The sequence below is a fragment of the Cyanistes caeruleus genome, chromosome 1, assembly GCF_971803275.1.
Source record: "Cyanistes caeruleus chromosome 1, bCyaCae1.hap1.1, whole genome shotgun sequence".
NCBI lineage: Eukaryota > Metazoa > Chordata > Aves > Passeriformes > Paridae > Cyanistes > Cyanistes caeruleus.
In genome coordinates this window covers 123,653,963-123,675,189 of record NC_141701.1, presented here as the reverse complement: position 1 = coordinate 123,675,189, position 21,227 = coordinate 123,653,963, and the positions used below count along the sequence as shown (strand labels likewise).

At 36.8% G+C, this 21,227-nt stretch overlaps 1 protein-coding gene across 18 annotated transcripts in view; it reads right to left on the bottom strand.

The window, feature by feature from the left end:
* Nucleotides 1–21,227, bottom strand: part of CRPPA (CDP-L-ribitol pyrophosphorylase A) — a 156,132-nt gene that overhangs the window by 54,666 nt on the left and 80,239 nt on the right. For 10 of the 18 annotated variants that reach the window (XR_015277626.1, XR_015277623.1, XR_015277625.1 and 7 more), the window contains exon 10: nucleotides 7,443–7,569. The exons of 6 other annotated variants lie outside the window; for them this stretch is intronic. Coding sequence is in view for 2 of the 12 variants with exons in the window: in XM_086855388.1 (XP_086711514.1) it covers nucleotides 18,529–18,543 (15 nt within the window). In the remaining 10 variants the exon portion in view is untranslated. Of the gene's footprint in view, nucleotides 1–7,442; nucleotides 7,570–17,399; nucleotides 18,544–21,227 lie in introns of those variants that run through there. 2 more of the 18 variants (XM_086855388.1, XM_023920428.2) reach the window with 1 other exon arrangement.

The following is a 21,227-nucleotide window of genomic DNA, read 5'->3' as shown; positions in this document are numbered from 1 at the left end:
CCAGACTCTGAGTGCAGCAGAAATCAGTGCCACAAAGGTCAAGTATCTGCTGGCTTTAACTTGCTTTACTCTCAGAGCCACAGTCTTACTGGAAGGAGGTAGCAAATAACAAGATGAACTGGACTCCTCCAGGAATTTCAGTTTGTCTATTCTGTATCTTTCTGAGAATCAAGGCTCACTCTTATGATAGGAATCATTATTGTAGTATCTGATGGTCACTGCCTGGGCATAATTTAAAACTTTTGCTCATAATTTCTAGTCATTATCACAACTACTCCCCCTCCCAAAAAACTAACACAAACAAACAAAAACAGAAAAAAAATCAGCAACTGAAAGGCAACACATTGCTCAAAGTGTAGGCGTAACAATGACGGATGCAACAGCAAAATTATATCTTAGGTACTCTTTCTCTCTTCCAAATCCTGCCAGGACTTTATTTTAGGCCATTACTCTGCCTGCAAACAGATACTTTCAATGTGATTTGAACACCAGAAGTTTTTGTAAAGAATATTAAAAAGAAATAAAGTTACAGGATTCAGCAACAACCCAGGAAAGGAAAAAAATCCTGTGGGTCTTTATTAATTTAAACAAGCAAGTGAACACTTCAAGTCCTCTGACTATACCCTTAAAACACCCATGGTTTTGACACTGCAATGTTATTTCTGGCAACAGTGCTGATTACAGCTGATAGTGCCTACAGGGAAGCTTCAATAAGGATGCCAGGAAAAACTTAATCTACCACACCTAACTCAATTGCACATACAGGCCTCCAAACTTCTTTTCTATTGAATGGCATAGCACTAAATCTTTCCAAAATCTCATTATTAGTTGCAGGAAGTCAAATAATCAAGCAGAACCATGTCTTCACTTGTTTAATTGCCCGACGTGTTTGCCTATATTGTAACCATGATAAAACCCAGGATGTCAGAACAGGAGGATCAATACAAATCCTCATGCAGCCACAAGAGCTCTCACACATTACTGCCCACCCACTGCTCAGCACTGCAAATTCCAGGCACAGAACATCCTTTGGCACGCCAGTCGGTGAGTGCACAGCCCTGCACACACTGGACTGATCAAACAGGAATAGTTCTTTTCCTCATTAACAAAATCCTTAAAAAAGACTGTGACCTTTAGAGAAGTCTTGGAGGCAGTAATGACTTTAATGGATTAATAACTGAAGTTCCACATGATCAACTGGTGTGCCATGAACTCCCCCCAAACCATTGTGATATTCACTATCTATTCATTTCACCCAGTTGATTTAAATGATTCTCCTGTAAAAAGAAAAACCACCCCCCAAACATTTCTTGGCCATTAATAAATAGAATTTTTTATTATTTGAACAGATTATTAATTACATTTATAAGCTAAAACAAAAAGTTTTACCACTTTATATTACTTTGGAAAAGAAAGTATTCAGAAACACTGCCAATGTTAAAAACCATAAATCCACATAACAGCACTTTGATTCCAAAATAAAATATCTACTTTCTCTGTTATTAAATAGTAAAAATATTCCAATGCAACCATATTGTGTGATGGCTGTAACTCATACTTGGAATTTATTTGATGCAGACTTTCTGACTGTAGGTGTTTTCTGGTCAGCGGACTAAGACCAGGAATGGCTACAGGGACAGGGTTAAAGTTGTGTTTGGAGTATGTAATCTGATATTTTACAAATGTGCATTTATTTAAGAAACTGCGAGGATATCTGAATATTTAGTAACATTTCCCTTAAGATTCATTTCCTTGCTTCAATCTGTTTAGGATTTACTTTTTTCCCCAACTGAAACTTCACATATATACATTTCAATTTACATATGTACTAGTACAGTTTAAGAATACTTTGAAAAACATACCTACCCTTTTCAGCTCAAAAAAGAGAAAGCCTCTGCAGGTATTACCTCTGTCTTGTACTGCCAAAAGAATAAAACTGCTGCATTCCATTATTTGCACTCTGTTTTGCTGTAACATTATTTGACATTCCATTAAATAAAGTTTTTTTAAATTAATAGAATTGTATAGTCCTGATTATATGGCTGACAGAAAGCCTGAAAACGGGATTTAAAGACACTGCTAAACTTAGGCAATATCAGTATTAACACAGTTGTTTGTTCCAGGGACAAAAAGAGGGCCGGAGCATGTGCTGGCACGCGGGCATGCTCCTGCCCTTGCTGTTCCATTGTAAGCCTGCTCCCTGGCACAGTTTTGGCTCCTGACAGCTAACATGTTTCCAGACAATGGCTGGGCACAGTTCAGGGGACAGCACAGGCCAAGGAATGCTCCCAAGAGACAGGCTGAATGAGGCCACCCTCTTTTGGGAAGTGAGAATGTAGCCATATGGAGATGAGGCATGCTGTGCCTTTTAGCCCTAGGACAAGAGAACCATCGCTGGCCTGTTTTAGTTACCAGTATGGATACAGCCTACATACCACTGGGAAGTGACACTTGAGCCTTTTTGTCCCTACCAGATACATCAAGAATACATACAACCACAATTAAATAGTGCCCCCCAGACTAAGACATAAATTCCATGTTGCTACCACATAAGCACAACAGTCATTAAAAAAAAAACAAACTGACTACTCTGTAGACACCTTTCCCACTAAAACAGAGAAGGAGAGAGGGATGAACCACACTAGAAGACAATAACTGTGCTGTACTGCACATTCTTGCCAGCTTAGGGATTGGCGCCAACAGAAGGAACCCATGCCCACTGCTCCTTTTCACACTGGGGATATGGGTGTGCACCAGGTACACCAGGAGACATGGGCAGAAGAAAAAAGTGCTGAAACAGTCTCTGTTCTGGGAAGCATCTTGCAAAAGACTGTTGGCAGTACAAGAGGAGCTGCCGCTAATTTAAATGCTGCAATTTATACTAAGGCTATACCAGATCCCTCCAAAACTTGCCTGACATCACATACTGAGTGTTTTATTTGCTCTCTCTCAGAGAAACTGAGTGGAGAATCTAGCCTCAAAAACCTCAAGACTTGACATTTTCTTCTTCAATTAATACTTTTAATTGAAACAGTTGTTCTGAAGAGGGACTGAGGTTCTTCCACTACCAGAAATCAATGATCTAACATGGTTTGTTGTTTAATCACACCATGAGTAATTCATCAGTAGATTCACAAAGAAGCATTTTTTCCCTCTCAAGATATGTACTGGCATGCATCTACATATTAAAGCAACCTCAATTTCTGTAACAGTAAAAAATAATCTGAGGTATCCTTTCTTCTTAAAATTCTTCCATATCAAATTTTTAATCCATGTGCCAAAGGATCTATTGATAAGTGTCATCTCATACACGATTTCAATGCAACAATTTATCTTAATAAGAAGATAGCTATGTAGATCATCCTAAAAGATAAGAAAAGTATTTCTCTGAATATTTTTAGGTTTTCTTTTAAATAATACATAAGTAATTAAAGTAGCACTTGAGTTCAGATAGGTAGCTGGGTTCAAAATTACTAGAGCAGGTTCATAATTGAACCTCTGTACACACAACCTTCCTTTCTGAACTAAGAAAGTGCAATCAATTTTTCATTAGTGGGTACTCCTCAAAATATTAATAATTTTGAAATCTAGATACTGAGGATGCAATGAGGATTGAAAAAAAGTGATGTGGCATTGGAAGAACCAAGTTGTCTCTGTGCTAATGTAGTTTAGCAGACCACTTAATTAGTGAATTCTGATAGATCTGAGTTAATTCCCTGCAGTTAAATGGTCATGCATTCACGCTAATCAAGCCAAACCCGGATAAATTGTGCATAAATACATGAAACTCTATACTATAGAGTTATAGTATATAACTATAGTATAGTATATAAATATACTATATACAGTACTACATGTACTATAACTCTCTCTCATACTTTTGATCAGCCATGCTTCTTATAGCTTATACAAAGAAAATGGAGAGCCATCAACACTTAAAATGTGAATCTACTGAGAACAAACAAATATTTTAAATCTTCTGGAGTCTGTGAGGATTAAGTCTCTAGTGGTTTTGTTTTTATCTTTTCATGTAAGATTCACAGATTTGAACCTGAAGGTAAACTTCATTATTTTGTTACAAAAAGTCCAACAAAACAGCACAAACAAAAAAAAACTCATATAGGATTTCTTTCTCTAGTATGATAAGAATAGACATATTCACCCTAGATCAGCAGGTTTAAAACAGCTCCACTATCTATTTGTTCTACAGCATGTAGGTAACCATGGTTCAGTTCTCCAAATCTCTTTTTTTCCCCTGTAAAAAACACTGTTTGCGTGATCATGCTGAATGATCAATAAAAATTCCTGGACCAAAAAAATTCTCTGAAGAGTTTGTTATGAAGAACACTTTCAAGTACATTCAATCACTGCAGCTTAGGCAAGAGTTTTCATTCAGCACTTAACCACTATCTGATTGAAGCTCTTTGCAAGAGTAAGTGTGCCAGCAGTGACAGCACAATGCCTGTGAATCATCTTGCCCTCTAAGTTGCTCCAAAAGCTACCTAATGCTTGAGCTAAAAGCCAGTTCTGCCACCTGTATGGGACTGGTACAAAAGTACTGGCAGAAATAGGTCATTTAACAGATGTTGTTGCCTGTAAAACTATATTACATGTTTGGGGTTTCTTAGAGGTTGTCTCTTAATACAGCATACTACCAAATAATTCTATAGTATTAAATATATTCATGTTAATATATGTTACTGTGCTACCTACAGGCTCTATGAGGTGTCACTCTGGTAACCTTGCAAAAAACACCATCAGGGTTTTTTAAGGGGAAGGAGAAAATGTTTCTTGTCATCAGTACAGGAAAGCTGAAATTCTCCAGAGGTTCAGGAACCTTGCTTTCTGTTCTGACAAACCTGCACTCTGCAACCTGCTGAAAATCTAAGATTTTTCTGAAGTTGACTGAAGCTGTAGCAAGTCATTTGTCTGCTTTCAGAAAGCTGGGGATCAATCTGATAGCACTAACAAATTCAAGTGGAAGTGGGATTTAAGCCTTCCACACAGCAACAGCATATAGAATCACAGAATAACCTCAGCTGAAAGGGACCCACAGGGATCACTGAAGTCCCAGCTCCTGGGTCTGCACAGAACAGCCCCAAAAATCACCCCATGTGCCTGAGAACATTTTCCAAACACTTCTTGAACTCTGCCAGACTTGGTGCTATGACCACTTCCCTGAGGAGCCTGTTCCAAGTGCCCAACCACCCTCTGGGTGAAGAATCTTTTCCTGATATCCCCTGACACACCTTCATGCTATTTCCTTGGGTCCTGTCACCAGTCACCAGAGAGAAGAGATCAGTGCCTGCCCCTGCACTTCCCCTCATGAAGAAGTTTTAACAGCATTCCCCTCAGTGTGTTTGTGTGGTGGGTGCTCTGCTGTCTCTTCCACTGTGAGAGTCTATCAATATTTCAATGGGCTGCAGCATTAAGTTTTGCAACTAGCCAGGAATACGGAGCAGACTCACCAAACACACCGAGAGAAAAAATGGGTTAATAGGTACTGGCCTCCTGCAAAACATAACACCCTGATAATGTAAAGCATTTACAGACTGCTGCACTTCTCCAGGCACCAAGCAAAGACGAGCAGCTATGGATCTGTATGACTGCATTTGACACGTGGGGCTAGTAGCAGAGCAAAAGCAATTCAGCACAGTTCAGCTGATTTTCTCCTATTATAAACAGAGAAATGCAGCACTTTCAAGCCCTGTTTCACTTGATGACTGTTTTTCTAGCCCTAGCTGGCAATAAGAAGGAAAGCAAAAATGAGGATGTAGAGAAGAGAAGACAGGGAGAAGTGATAGGGGAGCAAGTCAAAAGGGTGAAAAGAAAAAACACAGATTTAAAAGTTTAAATACACATCTCAACCCCGAAAATAAAAAAAAATAAACCACTGCTAAAGGTCAGGTGAGATTATATTAATGTCAGAGGCTCTGTCTGATAGGTAAACTGTGTCATATACTGCAGGTGAAATAAATCATTTTTAAAAATCTTCAAGAAAGCACAGAGGACATTTCTACCTAGTAAGATCTGGGTTCATCTGTGTAACTGTATTACAAAAGAAACAAAATAAATTCCTAAAATTTCCAAAGCCTTCCTAATGGGGACAGAGGAAACAACACAGGACTTCTTCAATAAACTTATAGCACAAGCTAAAAGTACATAATTATGGTATATATAACACAGTATATTTCAATATTAGAGGTTTTCCCTTTCTATACTGTATTGCATTGACAACATAGACTGGTTGTGTCACTTTTCAAGAAAAAACAAGCACAGTAGTTCACAAACATATAAGTTGATAATATGTAGTACAAGACATGAAATGCTTTCACTATCACAAGTTACAGAACTTTGCATACAAATGTGCTGCAACAGTTTCATATACTTTGTGACATACAATTTGTGATTGTGACTATCAGTGTTGTATAAGAAGACAGGACAACTTTTAATTAGTGACTAACAAAATTGTAGGGTTTTTGAAAAGAGTGAGTGATGCATTTGAATCTCCTGGGGGAAGCTAAAAATCAGTGCAGAGGAAATGTGAGCATTTTTTTGTTCCTTTCTTCAAGTCTAAAGCATATTTTTCTTCCCTTCTATAAGTGCTAACTTTATATGTTATATTAGGCATAATAGACATCCAGATCTCCAAAATAAGAATAGGCATGTGTTCATTTGTTAAAATGGACCATGCCAACATTCAGTCATTAAAATCTTCATTATACTACTCCTACAGACTGTGAATAATCTGAAATACAGGCACACAGCTATAGTAACGAATTGATTGGAAATATTCCTTTTGATTACAGATAATCTATTTGAGATGGTTCAGAGGAAAAAAAAACATTTGGTCTTCTAAAAAGCAACAAAAAAAATCTCCTTTGGAGAAAGAAGTAAATGAAACCCAAGAGATACTGAGGGACAAAGTATGCGTAGACATGTGCTGGACTATTGTTCACATCCAGCCTTGTGGCTTCCAAACTTTTAGGATGATAAAATCAGTTCAGTGGGGTAAAGGCTGCATTCCAATCTTGGTTACAGAAATACAAACCAAAGTAATGACAGTATTACGAGCCTGGTTACTCTGCAGTTGCAGAGACTGAATTTCAACTTTAAACTGTATTTTGCTACAGGAGATCTAATACGTAATTGGTTTTAAACTGTTCTCTCAAAATTTCAAAAGCAGCTTTAAAGTGACTCAAATGTCAGTGTTTTGGGCAGTGAGACAGTGAGAGGGAGTGGCTGTTCAGAAGCTCATTGTTAGTCATTTGATACCACAGATTTCCCTAATTTGATACTTTAAATTGAATCTAGCGAGTTGCATGCAAAGTGGCTCTCAAGTTGCATCATCTCATCCATCCTGTGAGGAGGGACTGATTGCAGAATAAATCATAAAAACTCTAAGTTATACACTGAAATATGAAAACATCTTTGAATCACACCTGAATGTCCATCCTACAGCTTTCATCTTATCACTCAGATTCTACTTCTCTGACTGCATGTCTGTGATGTTAAGGCACAGTTTATGTCCATCTCTGTTTTTCCTTTCTATAACTGAGGCTCTACACCCTACTGGAATGCAACAATATAAATTACATGCAAGTCAATACTTCTATGTACAGCCAACCTAGTTTACGTTTAACAAAATGCAAACCAAACAAAAAAACTCAAACAAACAAACAAACAAACAAACAAAAAAAAAGAGAATTAAAAAAAACAAACACAGACTGATAAAAAGGCATCCAGAAATGAGACAAAAGGTTACAAGGACATGAGGTGACATCTCTCCTTGGAGAGTAAGAGGAGAGGAGTCAGCAGGGGTAAAACAAGTTACAACAGAATTTAGTAATAAGATTTATTCCCTTTGTCTCTCACATCAATATTAGGTTTTAACACATCAATTTTGCAGTAATTCTGATTGTTCTCAACATTCTTTTGCACAAAACACAAACTTGTTCCAGCTCCAAAGCAGCCTTCACACAGTGAATTTAATAAGCAGAAAAGGAATTTAAATTTCTTGCAAGCATGAATAACACCATGAGCCAAAGTACCTCTAAGCACAGGTATGCTCAAATACACTCAAAACTGCTGCAAATGGAGAAAGTGCATTTGCACTCTATTGTTTTCCTTCAAGTATTTTGCCTACATTATGTTTACCTACTCACTTAAGACTGAACAGCTCATCTGACCAGCACTCTAGGACATGAACTGAATGAAGTTCATGAAGGCACATTCATGAACTCAGAAGGCACAAGGAAATAATAATAATAATTTCTGAAAATGTTGATCCAAACTCTCAGTTTCTCTATTCTTTATTCCTTTTTCATCCTTTGTCCATACTCTAAAGCCAGTGCAAATAGAGTGTCTGTCCTTAAAGTTTTCAGCTAAGCAATTGCGGAAGCATATGAATTTTGAATAATTAATCACAAAGGAAGGATGAGTCTTAAAATCTGGTGTGAACAGAGGTTCAGAAAGCAGCAGTGAACACTGCATTTAATACAACAGATGGGGCAGGAAAGTATAAAAAGACACTAGGGAACCACTGTGGTAAAGTGCTCTGTTTTCACTGAGTAGCCAAGAGGAATGGCAAACACCAGACACTCTGTATCTTCCCATGGAAGTGTGGATGCAAGTAAGGCCATTTGCACTCTACAGCTCCCTGAGAGGAGGTTGTAGCCAAGCAGGGATCAGACTCTTCTCCCAGACAACCAGTGAGAGGACAAAGAGGAAATGGCCTCAAGTTGCATCTGGGAAAGTTCAGGTTGAATATTAGGAAAATATATTTTTCACTAAAAAATGGTTAAACATTGGAACAGGCTACCCAAGCGGAACTCTACCCTAGTGGTAGAGCTACCATTCCTAGAAGTGTTCAAAAATTTAGTAGATGTGGCACTTTGCAATATGATTTAGGGGGCATGGTGGCATTCTACCAAAGGTTGGACTTGATGATTTTGGAGGTCTTTTCCAAGCTTAATGCTCCTACTGTGATGGCTGCTCTGAGTCTCACCCCCACCTGATCATCTCTCCACTGTTCAATCAAATAGAGGAATCTCTCCTGCCACTAGCTACTGATTAAACCATGGCACAGCTGGAGGGTAAATAGCCAGTTTCCAAAAAAAACCCCTTGACTGAAGCCCAGTGATAGGAAGGCAGAAAAGAGCACATAACTTTCCTTGCAGCAAAACACTGCAAACAGATAAAGCAGTTAGTAGCATTCCTCAGGGTTCACCAATAAATCCTTATCCTTAAACTCAAATTGTATAATCCTTATAGTTGTAAGGGGACAGATGTGTTTGCTTTTAGATTCTAGTTTTCTCTTAGGCTATGAGGGTCCAGATACACCACAAAGATAGAACTCACAGATGTTCTTTTACATAAAAATCAGGGTTTGCCAAGACAGACTTCTCTCTCTTTCTGCCAACAAGTATCAGTCCAAATCATGTAACACAATAGCCTGCCTATATACAAACAAAAGCACTCAAAATGAAAATATATCCAAGTGATAAAATTCTTGTAAAATAACCAAAAATTGTGCTTTTAGAAGAAAGGCTATTTTAAAGCTTTAAAAAGAAACAGAACGAAATAGAATTTTAAAAATAACGAAAAAAGTGTGAGTCCTGCTTTAGCAGATGGATTAATTTTACTCTATAGTTAAGATATTTTATTAGAAATAAGGCATATGAAATATTTTGTTAGCTATGAACACATCTGTTTTTTATGAGATTAGCGTTCAGTGTTAAGCCTGTTCTTCAGGTATGTTGTATCTTGAATTGCATAACAGAAGAGATTATATTTTACAGCTTTTAACACTTAAAATTAAACTGTTATACCAAAAGTTTCCTTTCAAAAATTCTAAAATCATCTTGTGCCTACTTGCAACTTAAAATATTTCTGTGACTGGTTGCACAAACTGGTTGAACAAACCAAAGTTTGGTTCTCCCTAGTACTTTCTGTACTAGGCATTTAGGAAACTATATATGGAAGTTTCCAAGGGCATGATGAAATATGATGTGTAAAAGTTTATCACATCACACAGTCCTCACTTTAAAATTTGGGTCATCCAAAGCTAATTGAAATCCATGGACTGAACAAGTGACCAATGTTACTTTCACAGTGATAGATGACATTAGTATTTTTCATAAGCAAATGGACTGCCATTTTTCAAAAATAGTAAGGTAGAAGAGGGGATACTGTAGACTCTCTTGTAAACTCTGCCTGCATGGGAAGTGGTTTTGATTTTCACCGTTCCCTATAGGAATATTCATCTAAATTACTGTTGCAAATATTTAGAAGTGATGTAAGAATCATGATAATCATGAGGCTTGTATAATTAATTTGCAACATGTCTAAAGTATTTTAAAATATGCTAATTTTGAATGATATTTAAAACAAACTGAAAAATAATTTAGAGGGTTTAACAAAATTGTTGGATTATTCTCTGAATATAACAGTCAAAAATGAAAGCAAACAGAACACTAAGTTGCCTCCACTCTCACAGCAAAAAAATTGACAGCATCTAACAATTACAGATGCTGAGGAATTTTAAATTGATTTTCAAAAGTCAATTTTCATTTTTTTTTAATAGAAACAGTATAATAATAACAACATTTATGTTTAAGGGAAATGTAGTAGCTTAATTTTGTGGAGTTCTGGTCTTGGTATCCACAGCTATCAAGGAAATAATACTCACTAAAAGGTCTGTTAGCCAAGTGGGAGCACTGGATGGCACAGATATGAATCCCAGCACTCACCATGTGAGCTCAGTTTTGAGAGCTTGCAGAGCTATTATGTCATAGATTTGTTTGGTAAAACAGGGAAGCAATGTAGCTCTGCTTAAGACTTATCCAGAATTAAAAACCTACGTTCTGCTATTCAAATAATTTAGGTGTTAGCTTTAACTAGAAAGCACAACTTTTACTTTTTCTCTGACTTTGACTCACTTTTATTTTTTTTCCTTCCAACTTAAGTATTTGCTTCCAAATTCACAGCTGCGTTTAGAAGTGCATGTATCTTTTTACATGGGCACTGATTTCACATTGTTCATCTCCTCAGCCTGTATTGATTAGACAAATGTGTGGTTTGGCTTTTCATGGACATGCTTTGAAAGTTTCCTCTGGACAAAAGAAGTAATCTCTGACTCCATTTCCACTAAATCCTCTCTTGATACAATATCTCTTTTGTCTTCAACAAAATGTATTCCCTTGTGCCTGCTCTTGGCCTCAGCTTTTACCCTGCATGTTCTGCTTCCATAAATCTGCTGCCTATTCAGTCAGCAGAATTATGTCTGCAGCAGTACAGACATGCCACAGCCTCTTCTCTTGACTCTCCCAGTTGTTCTCAGTCACAATGTCCCCCTCACAATAACTACAGAGATTATCTTTCCATTACTTACTAGAAGCTTACCTGCTAAAAACTTTTGCATTAACTTTTGATGCTTAACACGCTTTTATATGCTCAAAATGAGATTCCATTCTCCCAGTCAAACAAATATAACAGCAACAGTTTCCTTTTAAGGTCCATTAGGAAAACACAGGCTGTCTTGTGCTTGAGGTTGTCTGTGAATTTGTTCCTGTTCAAAGATGGGACTTAAAAATCCTTTCTAAGTTATTGCATTTTGATTATTTCCCACTGGTTTCTGCATACCCTTTCCTATAACCAGATCAGACACTAGCAGAAAGGATTTCCTGAATTGTTTAGCCTAATCTTCACCTGAAAAAATATTCTTGTGTCCATGCCTCAGTGATTTACTCTTCTTGTAGCACTGATGGTTCAGCACATATTTTTACAGTATATAAACTAGACAGTATTATAGAAACATGCAGTAGAAGAAAACTTCCTGTCTTCCATTTCCCTGAAAATTTTGATTTTTTTTCAAATATTTGCATTCTTACGAATATCCTGGACAATATAAGCAATGAGTTCCAAAATCTACACTTCCAAGATACAGATTTTGCTTTTATAGAGAGAGTCATTAGGTCAAAAAATCACTACTGAAATATTTTATAGTTGCAATGCATAAATATGCCAAGAGTATTATTCTTATTGAGAGTAAACTGTCTGACATATTCTCCCTTTTAATATTTTCAATGTATTTTTATAGGATTCTAATACTAGGATGGAAATTTTAAGTGTCAATTTTAATTTTTTTATATTTTTTTTCATATTTCTTTATGACCAATCTCAAAGATTAATGAAGATACACTAGAATTAATTTGTTCAAGCAAACTCAAAAATAAAAAAATAGTGTTGTACAAAATGATAATAAATATCAATTAGGGGGATTACAATTTTGCAATGACATTTAAAATGATTAATCAGGACATCTCTAAGCATCAACCTAAATATCAGAAAAAACATATTTTAAAATTCAGAGCTATTTATAAAATAAACCGTAATTATGCTAAAAATCATCTTTTCCAAAACATTTCTAGATTCATTCCACCTCATTAGGATGCACTCAGGGAAGTAGATTTTAAAAGCATTGTATATTAATCCTTGTTTCTGCAACAAGACTCCACCATCTCCCTGGGCAACTTATTCCAGTGTCTGACCACTCTTTCAGTGAAACATTTTCTTTTCTAATATCTAAATATGTGGCAACCACATTCATATCCTGCAGTCAGTAAATACCAGGAGCTCTAAAGCCAAATCAGTCAGTAGATGCAATCCTTCACTGTGCTTAATCAATAATGGTCTGAGAAAGCAGCCATGGACCCAAGACAATTCTCTGGGTCCTTGTGTTGGCCACTGTGATGTTATATTCTGCTTTGACTTTGGTATGTGCTTAAAGGAACCAATACTGTATTTACACAATAGATAATACATAAACTGTAATAAGTTATGACAAGCATTGTATTTCAAAACAATTATAATTTGCCTCTAGTAGATTTATAAGGCATGGGACTAAATACCTATTGAGTTTTACCACCCATGAAGTACTGTTTTGGACTGAAATGCCTGGATTATATTACTGATATAAAATGGAAAATAAACTTCAAAATAAGGAAAACAAGCAATAGACTGATTTGTGAATGATGTCATTGCACACCAGCTCCAGGACATTAATTTTATCAAGAAGACTGAAGCTATTTATAACAGCAAATGCTATCAGTTACTCTTCAGTTTCTTACAGTGTTTGGCAGAGAAATACAGCTCAAATGAAAAGAACTAGAAAAGTCTCAGAAGCAGCATTACAAAGCAGAATGATAGCACAATTGTGAGACTCTGCCTGCACCCACTTTTTACAGGTCATGCACTAATATGATGTTATTTGATAACTTATAATCCTAAAAAAAGGTTTTTTATACATATATTCATATATATACATATATATATATAGAATAGTGCTATTCTATATATATATCTGAATTTTAAATTATTTTTTTTTCAGATTCTAAGTTACAAAATCAAGTTAAGTTAAACAGTCAAAATTCAAGAAGCTTAGTTGCATGGATTCAAAAGACAGTCCATGAATCCTTGTATTTAAGTCAGGTAATTCAAACTGCTGTGTCACTTGCAATTGTACTTAAGGTTTGTAACTTGTGGAATCTTCTGAAGTTTATTTTGGAATCAGTTCCTCCTCTTGAAAGAATTGCAAAAACAAAAAAAGCACCACAAATCATCAGAATAGGTTAGTTAGAATAGCTACTGCCCAGGTTTCCAGTCCCATCTTATGTAGAGAGACACACCCAAGACTCAAATCAACAGATCATCAAGACTAGATTTCATTTATTTCATTGGATGAAACCAAGTTCCAGCAGAGACTGCTGGCAATAACAAACTCACTTGGCCTTACAGTGGGTAGATATGTACTTTCTGATACCACACACAACAAACACCATGTACTTCAGGTGAAATAACTGAGGATGGCTTCTGGCCAGTGTGTTGTGATGTTCTGGTGGCTTCCCATGAACAGTAGCTTTCTTGGAAAGATGTGACTATTTCTGATACAAATTGTTCATTTGTCACAAATATATCCACAGTGTACTTAATCTAGGATTCTAAATATTACTGGTTTTAAGACAAAGCATTATTGGCAAGTATCTGTACCTCAGATATAGTTTAAATTAGTCTTGATAAAACATGTAAAATGCATACCCTTGTTTCTACTATAAAAAATGTCAACTCCACCTTCAAATGCCAGCTGTCAGAAGGAGAAATGAGCATGAACAACATGTTCACCCGAAGTACCTTTTGCTCACCACTTCTGCTACCTGTCTGTTGTTTTCTCTCTTTGGCAAATTCTGCTTTTCAGCTGTGGCTTCAGGTATCACATGGAAAGTAAAGAATGAAAACCAGAAGGAGGAACACTGTTGTGAATATTTAAATGAGAAAACTATAGAATTCGATTGCATAAATAAAAGTAGGAATCAGATTCCAAAGGAAATATAAAAAAGTGAAAAATCTGGCTTGTATATGAGTCAGAGGTACTTTTCCATGTTTTATTTAATGTGAAAAGATCTGAAAGTAACAGTGAACTACAGAATTCTGGGGTACATCTATTAACTGACTGAATGATAGCAAAATTTACCATTAAGGATAATATAATGTGTTATAGGTTAATATATAATGAATCGAGAAGAATAAGAAGAATAAAGTCAACTTTTGAATACAGGTGAACTTTATTTCATAGGAAGTCTTTTCTTAATTTTTATTCCAGGCCCAAAACCAGAATAGTTAGCAATAGTTTAGGAGAGAAGGCAAACAACTAAACAGTTAAAGGATTAACACAGAGCTGATAAAACTCGCAGATAATCCCTAACAAACTGTACGTAATAATTTGATCAAACGTATATGGAAAATTCTTTAAAATAAAGTGCTTTTAAAATATCCTTCTGTGTAACATAAACAGCTCTGAGTACTTATAGGGATGGAAGAGAGATGTAGCTACAAAAACTTCCTTTAAAATTCAAAAACCAAATTGATGCAATCCATAAGAAAGAATTACAAAACTAGGCAATGGTAGTACAGCTCTTAACATAGTTAGCAAAATTCAGTGCTACATCAGATGACAGAATCCAAAAATATATCAAAATTAAACACAGATTCATAGAAAAACTTCATGATTTTCATTTGATCTTGGACAGAAAAAGGGTGTGTGAGTTCAGAAGTATAACTTTCAAAATCCAAGGATACCTGCAAGTCAAGTAGTTGACATGTTTGACTAGCTGTCACTCATGAACTAAAAATTACAATAGAACCTGACAGACTTAAAATCTTATAAATGATACCTAAGAGGAGGCTGGAGCTTGTTTGAATTGTACTTCAGAGCAGTTGCTATAGCTCCTCATTAAAATATCCTTGTATTTTCTGCTTGTCTTTCTCTTGCAGGTTTATTTCCAATTTCCCATTTATTGAGTGTCTGAGTAAAAGTTCTACAGGTTAAGTAACAGATATATTCTTAAAGACCTGTGATTCTCTGTCTTCAATTTAATTAACTTGTTCAGAGTCTTTGTATATTACGCAAACATAAGGAAACTCAAATTTCAGGCTACTTGATTCCAAAGATAGTTCAGTTAGCAAAGAAGGTTCTACAATGCAAAGCATTAAGTTCAAATATACAGCGGTTTAGTGTACACTAAAAAATGAGAATTCTTAGAGGAAATGTATTTTTACAATTATATTCTGTTGTGTTATTTTTACAACTTTTGTAACATTTATGTAGAAAAAATTTTAACTGAAAACCCAGATCTAGATACATATATCTAGTAAGAATTCAGCAGAATTTGAAATATTCCAATAACAGGATGGAGATAAAATAAATTAAAACTATTTAAACTGGAAAATGTTTCCATTCTTCCTTGTGGTCAATGAAAGAGTGGCTCTGCACATTAGAAGTCTCCATTTGCAGTATTTACTACACCTATCCCCCAAGGTAAAGTGAAGCAATTAAATATGAATATTTAAGAGTCCTAACATCTAACTGAGCATAATTGCGATGAGAAGCTCCATAAGCTTCAGAGAGGGTCAACCTAGTATTAATCTTATTTGCATTTGCTAAATGCCTAGATTTATTAAATGAATGACAGGGTATATAAGAAAATGAAATGCACCTGCCAGATGCTGTTGCTTAATTCATGGAAGGTATAGAGTGAAGCAACAGATAAATGACACATACAGTATGTAACTCACAGATACTGCCTGCTCACCTAAAAGTTAATTTTAACAAGTAAACAAAGGAGCTCTAAAAATTCCAGCTGCATTATCCATAACTATATGAGTTTATTGAGCCTATTCCCAAGCTGTACCTATCATACTCACTCAGGCAAAGACAATTGTTAAAGAAAAAATATTTTATAGTTCAATCTGCTCAACCCCTGCTACTAATCTATATTCAACAGAGCACTTCCAAGTTGTCTGAAGTTTTCAAATTGGAAGCAAACATGCTGGAGGAAAGAAACTTGAGTCTTCCTGTGCCATGCCTTGTTTCCCCATACTTCAAAGTCTGAATCATTTCTCAGGAAGTATTTTTTACATCCCGTGTCAAGTCCAGTTCCATCTGTGCTTTAGCTTTCCTGATCCCATCCTTACACATCCAAGCTGCATCCCTGTACACTGCTAAGGTTACTTGTCCTTGCTTTCACTGGCTAGTGATTTCTTTCCTACTCCTCAGTTTAAAATCCTTGCTCAGAGCTCAAGATATCCCTTCCAACCTGAAAAAAAAATCCTGACAGTGCTGTAACAGGCATCAACCTGTAGGTATAACTCAACATTTACCAGCATATAAAACAAAACTGGGGAGAAAATACCAATACAAATGCACAATGTACTTTATTATTATACTTTCTAAGAAACACTGTTCTCAGCTATATAACAGATTTCAGTGCACCAGTGAAATCACTGCACACATATATCTTCACTGCCTTCTTAACACACCTCTTGGAATTACTTACTTCTCTTACAATTTTTAGAACGTTATTTTGCATAGAGGTGTTTACTCTTATATGTCATATCAAACAGTCCTGCTTGCTTAAGTTGGAGCATATGTTTCAGCAAAACTTTCTATCAACAGCAACAAAGTTTAAATGGCATTTATGTAGCATGTGTTTAACAAACACCTGACAGAACACATTATCTGTTTGTTACTAGGTTATTATTGATGCTGGCCTGTATCAACAGGAGTGTGGCCAGCAGGACCAGGGCAGCATTCCTCTGCCTGTGTTGGTGAGGCACTGGTGAGGCCAGTGGTGAGGCGGCCTCAAAAGTGGGGCCACACATCAAATCCTGTGTTTGCTTCTGGGCCCCTCACTACAAGAAAGATGGAGGTGCTGAAGCATGCCCAGAGAACAGAGCTGGTGAAGGGTCTGGAGTATAAGTCCTGTGAGGAGAAGCTGAGGCAGCTGGGGATGTTCAGCCTGGAGAAAAGGAGGCTCAGGTGGGGCCTTATCACCCTCTACTACCTGAAAGAGGTTGTAGCCACGTGGAGGTCAGCCTCTTCTCTCATGCAACCAGTGACAAGAAAACAGTAAATGGTCTCAAGCTGTGCCAATGGAGGTTCAGGTTGGACACCAGGAAGAATTTATTTTCAGGAATGGTTGTCAGGCATTGGACAAAGTTGCCCAGGGAGGTGGTGGAGTCACAATCACTGAAGGTCTTCAAGAAACTGCTGGCTGTGGCACCTAGTGCAAGTGTCTAGTTGACAAAGTGGTGTTGGATAACAGGTTCGAAACAATGAAGTTGGAGGTCTTTTCCAACCTGAATGATTTTGTGATTATTCACAGACAAGCCTTATAATTGTTCATCAAACCAGCAAGTCACCAGCTGCCTTGTATATGTTGTGAGATAGATGTTTACACTAAGAGAAAAACACATTCTGAACTAAGCATTAGAGTGGACAAGCAGGCTGTGTAAAATTGTACAAAGTTGCTATGTTAATACCAGCTGGCTTTAAATGTCCCTGAATACTGTGACAAAACACTTTTTTGGTAACTGCATTCCCACCACTTCAAATTTTAAAACATTCTCTAGTTAATGACCAAAATACTACTGAGCAATAACAATACTTATTGTTTTCACACTTTTTTCATCTTCAGTCTATCAAAATAAATTGCTGTGAATAAAGCAGATGATGAAGTCTCTTCCTACTGAGACAAGATCCTTAAGTACATAATTTTTTTGTAAATTATGAATTGAGCTTCATGAAGAATTTCCCACACAGTTTGCATTCAATTTTAGGCACACATTACCTTCCCTATCTGCATGGCCTTCCTCATAGTACCAAGCACAATCCTGAATATCCATCACCCAAAGCAACTCAAGTCTGTGTAGGCTGCTCATCTCACTGTAAAAGCATATGAACAGCATTGAAATGGAATCACCAGCTCCACTTAGGATCATGCTGCTCTTGAGTAGATGGCAGAATGATTCAGATTACCACACACAGCCAGTGGAGCGTGCTCAGTGAACTTTGGGTTACATCAGGAAGAATTTATAATTATCAGTATTTGAGAAATACTACCTGCTCAGGCCAGCCTGCTCAGAATATTCTCTTTTGATGAGGGACATGAACAAAATAACATCTGGAACTCTTTATATCACCCAACACTGTTCAAGAAAAAAAAAAAAAAAAAAAGCTATTGTCTGACTTGATGATTCATGGTTATAATTTTTCTAGTAACTGTCAACTTTCTGTTGCCAATTATTTAAATATCAAAATAATACATTTGCCTGAGGCAATAAAAAACAATAAAAATAAGAGTTGGCAGTTATTACTTACATTATAAAAATCTTGATTCCAAGAGTTCATCCAATTAGTAAAAGAATAAATTGCATAGTGTACCTTTTAGCTAAAGTGTTTAATGCTGTTTTCATTTAGATTGTACTTATGTTCAAGTCTAATAATAGTGAGTGAGAGACAGGGATCCATTTTGTGAATCCTGCCATCTGGCACAGGATCCCTTGGAAGAGTCACAGAACATCTGTTTAAGCACCAGATGCTCTCAAGGCAGACAGACTACTTGTGTGAGGGGAACAGAGAATAAAAGGTCAGTCAGATGGGTGTCTCACTGGGCTGGGAGAGGTCTCCTCTCAAGCACAGCCTCTATACTAGCTGCATCCAGGCTTTGGGTTTGACTTGAGCCAAACACCCATTCCAGACCACTTCTGCTCCATACCAGTAGTCAAAAACATAGATGAGTGGAAATTTCTGGACAGGAGTTGGAAAATAAGTGAAATGAAGACAATTTCGAGTAAATAAATGTAACAGGTCATTCTGTTGCTGAAGGGAGTAAGGGACAGGGAATATTTGATTATAAAAAGGATGCTGCTGCTTCGGGTGGAAGGAAAAGAGAATTTCTTGCATCAAAAAGATGAAAGGAGAAGGGAAGATTGCCCAGCAAGATGGAAAGGCAAGCAGCTGTTGTAGGGAGAGGAGAACTGATGCTGTTTTCCAATGCAGGAGGGACAGAAAACTGAAGCCCAGGTTGATATTTTAACCCAAAGAACCCAGGAAAAGAGTATGTCCTGGGGTTTCCTAAATACAACTATCTTCACCAGGTAGAGCAGCAAAGTAAGGGCAGAGAAATGCAATGGTGCTGCTGAGGACCTTGTAATTAATTACACAGTACACATTTTGTGGATTTTTACTTCAGTCTAATTCAAATCTGAGGCCCAGATCAAGTGTTTTCACTCCAGCAAGGATAGTTATCCCACAAACCTTTGGTTTCCAAAGAGCAGATATATCAGGTGGCTATTTGGTGAAGCACTTCACCATCCTTCATCATCCTTTTGTCTGTCAGACATGGTAACACCAGGTGGCAGAGGCAGTGACATGCATCTCCTTTATAAGCCTCTTTTACATGTAGTCAGACCTTTCTGTTCGTCTTCATTTCTACTTTGAGTCTTCCTGCCTTTCCTTACACTGAAGTGCCACCATAAAGCTATCAGAAGTTCCCTCTCTCTCCTGCTCTTCCATCTGTAGTAGATACTCTGTGAGAAAACCCCAAATGAACTGACTTCATGGAGCCACTTGAGTCTGAGGAGAGAATGTTTTTTAGGAGTCTCTAGCACCCCTGCTGCTTTGTCTCTAGTCTAGTACCAGCTGGAGACATCAGAATCTCTGGATGAGACTGCATCATCCAGGGATATGGGAAAAAGCATATAACTTGTGCAGAACTTTAGGATGCAAAGGTTTACAGACAAAGCCTTCTGCTATGGGTTGGCACTGTGATTTCACCATGCTCATAATAAATTACAGGTGCCTATATTTTTTTTCAGTTACTGTAGGCAAAGATATAATCAAGACTGCTGGGGGCATTTTTCAAAGCATATTTTTTGACAGTGTATACATAGCTCTCTAAGGAGAACATCTCACATGAAGCAGTATGATATGAACAAATCTTGAACCTTGAGATGTTCACATGACTCATGAAAACTCCAGGGGAACTGATACTGGAGGGACAATGACCACTGACAGTAATGGTCAATGGCAAAGACTATGAGTTTCATTAGTCTGTGGTATGAGCAGAATATTTCAATAGTATATTCCACATGGAGCACTACAATATAGTACGATGCCACAGAGGTTCCCTCTGTTATACTAGTGTTACAACTTAACAAAAAACAAACAAAAAAAAGAGGCAAAACACCATTAAAATACTTAACATTTGTCAGCTATGCTACAGTACTAAAACACTAATACCAGAGGATCACTTTGGGAAGATCCACCTGGGGCTCTTCCTTCTCTACTGCTCAAGTATTGACGCAGCCTGAAAACATTTCTAATTTGACAGCCTAAAGCAGTAATGAATAACTAAAAAGCTTCTCCAAAGCTTCTCAAAGTTTGTTCTGGTGAATCACAGTATAAAACTAGAATTTTACAGTTAAAATGTCCAGAAAACATCTACAAGTCTTATGGGAGTAATTTCTTATTCTTGCAAGTCTTAGCAAATCTGTGTATTTATTTTGGGGGTTAAATTTTACTTTGCAATTCCAGAGGAATAAATGGCCCTGCCATTGCTTTATGTCACTTTTATAATCTTACTTTAAAATCCTATCATCATTAATAATAAACTTTCCATTGTCTTTCAAAGTGTAAGTTTTACTGTGCTAATGTTAATTTTTATAGCATTATCAACCAATCTGCAAGAACAGTGGGGTTTTGGGTTTTTTTCAATAGGATATACCAGAATCACTGCAGAACTCAGTTAATTGACACTGAAATTATTTTTCCCTCGGCATCTCAGATTATTATTGGGTCTCTACTGAATGTCTTAATCAGTCATTGAGGA